The 7,948-nt window shown below is 39.2% G+C and overlaps 1 protein-coding gene across 1 annotated transcript; it reads right to left on the reverse strand.

The window, feature by feature from the left end:
* Nucleotides 1-189: 189 nt before the first annotated feature.
* LOC110990238 (muscarinic acetylcholine receptor M4-like) lies at nucleotides 190-3,754 on the reverse strand. The gene has a single exon (XM_022255129.2). It carries the CDS (start codon nucleotides 3,752-3,754, stop codon nucleotides 2,420-2,422), a length of 1,335 nt encoding a protein of 444 aa, XP_022110821.2. The 3' UTR covers nucleotides 190-2,419.
* Nucleotides 3,755-7,948: the final 4,194 nt, after the last annotated feature.

Raw genomic sequence — 7,948 nt, forward strand, 5'->3', positions numbered from 1 at the left:
TGCGATGAAATTTTCTTTGACCCAATTTTTTGTTTCTTTGTACTTTTTTCAACATGTGAAAACTGTTACACAATCCTATAGCGTTAAATGCATCTCATCAGTGGGGAAAAGCTCCTCAGCGCTTTACCACTATTATTACCCCTGCTCACTGGGCCAATTAAACACTCCAAATACAATCTCAGCTCCCAAACAAGTACCACAGCTCGACTCAGTCATTTTCGGCGCAAAACAGATAAACCAACCACGATAGCCATCTCAACCCTCAGGGTTACCCAATTTCTCCTGGATCGAGATGAGCGACAAAGTGCCCTACCCAAGGGCCCACGCACTATGAACCCAGGCAGCATTCGAAGCCGCAACCTAGGGCTTTACCCGCCGACTATGAATCCAGTAATCTGAACCACTTGGCCATGGCACTCCACACTCCACAACTTTCTTGTTCAAGAAAGCATTGTGTACACTGCTTACTTGTTTACCCCCTCCATGGATCTGGATCAACCCTTGCTTCCACCATCCTCTCAAAGTCTCTCATTAGAAGCTAGTACTGTCAACGCTTGTTGATATATTTGCGGATTACTTAAAGATGTCCTTAGATGTTCCGCAGTTGATCTGGAACTTAGCATTACTTATGCAAATAATTAAAGGGAAAACTAATTTAACAAAATGAAAAGGTTAGAATGTGTACTCAGTTCCTGTCAATTTTTGTTAACTTAATGTCCTTTTATTAAACATTTAGGGTACACTCGAATACAACCACGCTTGCCAATACTAAAGTTACTAGTGTGAAAGAGTAAAGAGTTATATTATTTACTTGAATAAAGAAAGACATTCATTCTTAAAAAAAAAACCCAAAAAACAACACTTGAATGCGACTGCATGACGACAGATGTGTACATAGCTTTGTCTAGGTAACAGAATACATAATCCATTAGTAATATTACTAAACCACAGAAAAGGCACAATATTGCACTAAAATACATAAATTACCTTCATGATATATTTTAAGCTATGTTAGTGCGAAGTATAAAAGGAGAGTGTATTTCCAGCCCGTGATAAGTGCCAGCAATTGACTGACTGTAGTCATTTTCTACAGCTTTCAAACAGCTAAACACAACTATAAATGAGTCAACATAGTGCAAAAGAATTACAGGAACACAGTTCCCATTGCTTTAGGCCCTCGATATGGCATAATTGTGGCTCATTTTGGAATTAACCCTTCAATTGATAAATCACATTCTTCCATTAATGATTTCTTTGAAAAACTCGCTTTATCTTTGGCTTACAGTCATTTGTAAATGTTTAGGACCACCAATACAAAATATACCAACCTGAAGACAAACACAACCTAAATCAGTCAATCATGGCAGCTTAGGTTTATTTTCAGTATTTAACCATAGTATATTTGTTAAACCTTAAAGTGACTGCATTTCTATAATTCGTTCAAATTTGGGTATGCAGCATAACACTGATGTTATGCACCACTGTAAAATCATGTTAAATAATCATTCAATGAGACAATGTAATGCAGGCCCAGTGACAATAAAATTCCAGGTGGTCTTAAACTTTTGCAAATACATGTAGCTGTAGTTATTAAACTAATTTACAGCAATGAATTAAAAGAGAATATTATTACATACAATAATTCAAAAATTGAAATTCGATACTTTTTCTCCTCAGAACTGCTGTAACCACTTCACTCATTCTTTACTTCAGTATCTTGCTGCTGGCAGGAGAGATATTACACAGGTTTTGTTCTCGCACATTCAGAGTATACGACTGCTTTTGGTGCATCATACCTTTCAGACTATTTGAGAATAAGGATTTTGTTACGTTTGGCAGTTACGTTTGACGTCAAATAAAGTACATCCTCCATTTTCAGTCAAAATAGACGAGTCCAATTTCAAATCAGTTGCAAATTCATAAACTATCGGACAATTAGTTTTTTGTTTACTTTTGTTCGTTTTGAAAAGCTGCTGGGTCTTACTGTCCGTTTTGGACTTACAAGCAGCGCCGCTGTTCTCCACGTTGATCACAACGATCAGCAATCATCTGAGCGCGGTTATGTAATGTGTATGCGTAACGCGATGAGCTCTAATAAAGTCAACATTGCACTAACTGTGCGTAATGAAAACCTCGCCATTATATTCATCCTGTATCAACCACGAGTCAGCATAATAGTTCCCAGGCTAATCAAACTTGCTCAGATCAGCTTTATAGGTACATTTGAGGATTTTCAAGTCTTCAAAAAGTGCATATATTCACTGACGCCTACACCTACCAAATTCATTATTTTGGGTTTTGTTTGCAGAACTGGTGGAAACCAGAAATGTTGATTGGTCAGAGATTGCTCTTAAGACTAACAGTGAGACATTTTCATTACAAGGTGGCAATTTCAACACGACAAGATCGCAATCCATGATCATTTCGTGCACGGTATCAGTCTCAACCAGCGTATAAAATTCTGCCGGAATTGCACCACAAGAAGCGCATACAGAAACGGATTGATCGTCGAGTTACACCACAGCAGATAGTTTACCACTATCCAGGCGAGATCAGAAAAACAGTTCTCGCAAATGGCAACCAAGAGTGATGCCATGTAAAAAGGCAACCACATTGCTGTGAAGACGCTCACCAGAACCGACAGTGTCACCGCTGCCTTCCTGTGCCGCTTGAATTCTTTACGTGTGCCTCTGTGAAATTGGTCAGGACTGTTGCTCTGCCTTCCTGTCGGGCGTTTCAGACTTTCCTCGACGGTAGCTTTGTCAGTTGCACATGTGACAGTTGCATTGTCGTCCAATCCAGTGGCAGCAGGCGACTGGCTTTGGTATGACTGGAGACTGATGGTTATGTCTTCCAGTTTCCCATCAAACCCGGTATTACTATGACCCCCTTCTGTTCTTGGAACGTGGATTTTCGTGGAATAATCGCACTCAACGTTGCTCAATCTCGTTTCGTCCATCGACTGCTCTTGTGTTGCATCTTTTGATATTGCCTCGTGATTTCTTGTGCTAACACTTGGCCCTCCGAATGACAATTCGCCAGACTGCTGAGGCTTCTGAAATATACCTTGTGATCTGCGCTTGATATTGATGTATACTCGAGCATTGAAGTAGACTATTATCAGCAATGGAATAAAGAACTTGAAAACTATTTCAAAAGCCTGAAAGGGCAGACTGTCCAAAGATTCAAGTTCACAATTGTTGTCATAGTCTATTTTATCAACGCCTGCCAATGGGCCCCACAGAAAGGCTACCGTGGAGTAAAACAGCAAGTTGATAAGCCATGACGCAATAATCATGCTAGCTGCGCGTTTGTGCGTCTGAAAGGTAGCATAGGCGAGTTTTTTGGTCAGCAACCAGTATCGATCAAGGCTGATGAAAATGATCGTAAAGACGGCAACATGGACTACGGTGTAGTCCAGAGCGAGCCATATCTGGCAGGGGATCTTCCCGAATGGCCAGTAGCCCAGGATGATCCTTATGGAGTACAAGGGTAGCGAGACAGCACCGACTATCAAATCGCAAACAGACAGACTCAGTATAAATGAATTGGCAACGGTAGCGCTGATGCGTCTGTCTTTGATGTAAGCAACAATCACAAAAATGTTCCCTATGACTGTCATTGTGGAGATGATACCGAGTACGATGGAAAGAGTTACCGTTTTTGTGAGAGAAAACGACGGTGTGTACTCGTTGGAGATGTTGGTGTCGGTATCATTCACCTCCCTGGCGGATTCATTGCCCATGGAATCCATCTTACCGGTTACAAAACACCCCACTGCTCAACTGTCCACCCATCCGTCATGTGATGCTCTTTCTTGCTTAACTGTCGCTTGACTGACGCTTGCCTGTTAATATACCTAGAGCCATGGTCCTTCCTAGGGCTTATCAAGCCACGCCGGGTCTATTTATTAGACGCAAATGACTGAGTAAATTGAATAGGGCAGGACAAATAGATTCCAGGCAAGGACGACAAAATGAATAACAATATCCAGTATGTGACGCACATCGAATTCTCGTCTGGAGAATTTGTAAATTATTTCAAACGCCCAAGTTACCATTTCCATTTTGATGGGCAGCGATGTGGACTGAAGTCGTTTAAAAAGCCTTGACAGAGCAAGGTGTGGAAAGGAAGCAATTAATTACAGTACTTTTACACACTCAGAATACGAAAAAAATTGATTTCATGTGCCTTTGATTTTTTTGCAATGGCTAACCCCATTTTGGCTGGGAACGTGTTAGTTTCTTCAAATGTTTATTTTCAAAGACATCACTTTGATAAATATTATTTAGTGGAGTGGTTGTTCCACTGGTGGCGGAACGATTTTCAACGGGGGGCGGGGGGAGTTGTGAGACCTTCAGATGTAATAGGCCAATCTCACCTCATTGTATGATCTGCAAAATGGATGTGTGTGTGCGAGGGGGCACTGGCCCCGCCCTCCGCGTCCGCCGCCAAAGGGGAGAATTTGACTTTAAGGGGTACTTCAGGTCAAGTCATTAGAAAAATAAAATGTTCCTCCAAATATAGTTGTTCATAGGTCCTACTGAGTGGAATGTAAAAGACATGTATGTATATACATGTATACTAGCTAATTACATGTAATTATTCGTAATAATTTTCTTAGGGTAAGCACATTAATTTTATCGAATATCATCTCTGGGGGAAAAAGTAAAAGTATGCAAGCCTAAATAGTCAATGCAAATATGTTACAATGTTTCCAGCTAGTTAATTATTCATATCCAGCTAATTACCTTTTCATAAGTGCTACTAACCTGCATCGAGTGATTTCCCCTAAGGGTGAAAGCAGACTTATTTTTTCCGAAACTCATTTCCAGGGGATACAGCAAGGTCATAAATCCAAAATATAAAAATGTACTGGTCTTCAATTACACTATTAGTTCAAAAATAGCTAATCATTTATTCGTAATCACTGCCAACTTGTGTTTTGGACAAAGATGGATTATTCAGATGTTGGTGTTTCTTAGTACACTTCTCAAAAGAATTAAAGGAACAAGAGAACAGAATGACACGCATGATTGCATGCACCAACATTGTCGAGTATTGTTGGAGAACCAATAGACAACACCTCACTGATTTTCACATAACTTTAATGCCTCTTGATCTAACGGCAGCCCACCATGACAAAAACATTCTGTTCTCTTGTTCATTTAATTCTTTTAAATAGTCTATAGAAGTAGGTTGAGTAAGAGTTTACCCAACAGATGAAGGCATGTGACCAGAAGTTAGGAAACTGATATTTACTCCAATATAGGCCAAGGCGTGGGTCATATTTGCCCATTTTTTAACAATGTACGAAAAAATCATGGACGTCACACAAGTAGATCTTCTTCGGTGCGGCAGTTGCAAATGATGATAGACAGTAGATAATTGCGCGTAATTGATAACATTATAACTTGTGGTCCAGAAAAAAAAAACGTAGGATGCAATTTACCATGCAGGCAATTGAAGCTATTATCGCGTATACAATGGGTTACTACTTGGCAGTAAATTTCACCAAACCTTGGACTGAGCCAAGACATGCCTAACGTTCTGGCGTAGGGGTCCGTAACCAAATCTACGGCTGACAAATTACATTCATGTGACCCCAAAAATTACAAGAATTTAATTTTGGACAATGCGTTTCAAGAGATACCTGAATTGATATGGTAGAAGTCTGGAAAATTGACTTCACTTTCCGAAATGTGTTAAAATACAGCTACTTCCTTTAACTTGACCCAAAAAAGTCCCAAGTCGACGTTTCAGCTATTCTGTTTTAGTAGGCTATGAAAGGCTAAATTCAGTTGTTTCGATGTATGACTCTGTAACTCCAGCGAAGAACGTTTCATGTATTTCATCACACGAATAAATCAGACAAACTCAACTCTCATATTTACCTACAAAGCTTCAACCAGCATTTCTAAGACAACAGTATAAGAAAAAACTGTATTCGTAAGGCAAACATTATTTAGACAAATTGTCAACACAAAAGGAAACTTACCAGCTTCTTGTAAATGCAACATTATCCTACCTATAACTCACTGCATTCACAGCGGTTTCGAGGAGGATTATGTGGAAATAATTGGTTTTAAACCAATAGTTTAGCGACTTTTTTAAAAATTTGTAGGTATGTTTGTGCAAGTAAATTCCACTGCTATATTTGAACTATGATAAAATGGACACTGAAAACCGTAGCGAATCTGAAATCCCCAAAGACTTGACCAAGCCGAGATCCTCTGTGATGTTGTCGGTGTGTATGCTTTGGATGTAGAGGCTGCACACGTTACTTGCCTCGCACCCTCTTGTGTCCACTGTTACTGTGAGAAACCTCGACTTGACGAATCTGTCAACCGTTTGTACAAAGCGTATCAGCTCATCTACCAAAATTACCCAACAGCCAACTTAATTGCCGGACTTGTTTTACATCGTTCATACCTGCATTATAATGAATGAGTCTATACGAATCTGACTACTGTGATTGGTGGAAATTCAGTATATGAAAGATCATGTCGCATATATGCAATTATGGATAGTCATATGCGTACCTCCGACGGGGTCCGATTGTTATCTGCCAGTTCGGACTTTAATACTGACTGGCGTTATGCATATGACACACGTTGTACGATAATGGCTATCAAATTAGGGCGCCTTTTATGAGAGTAATGTGACGTGACCTGTGTATAGGCTGGTGAAAAGATGGCTGACTGGTGAAGAGCAGCGTAAGTCCAAATTGATTCAAGTCCAGAAAACCCCATTCATGCACTTTTTCATGTGCGCGTCAACACTTGCGTCAAGCGTTGCGTATCCGTCAAAATCGCTTTCCGGGCGTTTTGTTCTACAAGGAACTGAGTGCTTTAATTTAAGTAGCGATCGAGATTGACAGTTACACACAAAGGTATACAAAATTCACAACCACCTATAGTCAAAGGAATCTCTGCAAATATTAGAATATTGAGACAAGCACCATTGGCAGTTACTGCTTGTGAAATTTCAAAATCTCGAATTTCAATGGCATTACGTTCAGTCGATTGTCGAAAACATTTCTCACTAATGAGATTGATATTTGCACCAGAGTCCAACAGACAAGATAGTGACTTAGATCCTAATAGTACATCAATACAACAGCCTTGCATTGTCCTATCTATCCCATGATCATTATTTACCCCTTTACCTACAACTCGACGACCAGATCTTTAGTTTGTATCACAAGTAAGAGGGCATCTTAGTTTAAAGGATACCCTTGAATGTGAAATCTAGAGTAAAACTCAAATTGTCTGTGACCCAGTTTACCATATCGATAACAAATCAATCTACTTATTTGGGAGTATCGGTTTAATGAATTGCCATTACAATACTGTAGCGAACGCCCCAGATTAGCTCCATCTTATATTTAACGGAATATTTAAATATTCAAAATTTAATAATAAGTCACTTGATGACGTTATCATGACGTAATTATTTTAGTATCATCATTGCCCTAAGGTGTTTCCTTGGTGTAATTTTGATGACGATCGGAAATAGCCGATTAAGCAAATTGATGCCTCGAAAACGTTTACAAAGTCAATGGGCTGAAATAAATATTGAAAAATCAATAATAAATTACTTGATGACATCTTCCAAAAAAAAAAAAAACACACACAACAAAAAGAATGCTTTTTTGGAAAATTGCGAAAACGCCAAAATATAATAATAATAACAACAACAAAAGGTGTTCCGGCTCTTGCAGCAACAGCTAATTAAGAGAATCACTACAATTGAGCATAACTGCACACTTCACATTTTTAAATATTTGTACTCGCTGTTTTATTATTTCTAATTCTTGATTTTCAAAGTAACAGTGAACATGTAACACCGGTGCAAATCCAAAGTTGATGGTCAGGCAAACCATTGCAAAACCGCTTAACGGAGTGAAAAATATTTATAGGCCTACATCTGGTGTCATAATCCAACC

Source organism: Acanthaster planci, linkage group LG05, assembly GCF_054643075.1.
Source record: "Acanthaster planci isolate LZ-2023a linkage group LG05, COTS_SCS, whole genome shotgun sequence".
Lineage (NCBI taxonomy): Eukaryota > Metazoa > Echinodermata > Asteroidea > Valvatida > Acanthasteridae > Acanthaster > Acanthaster planci.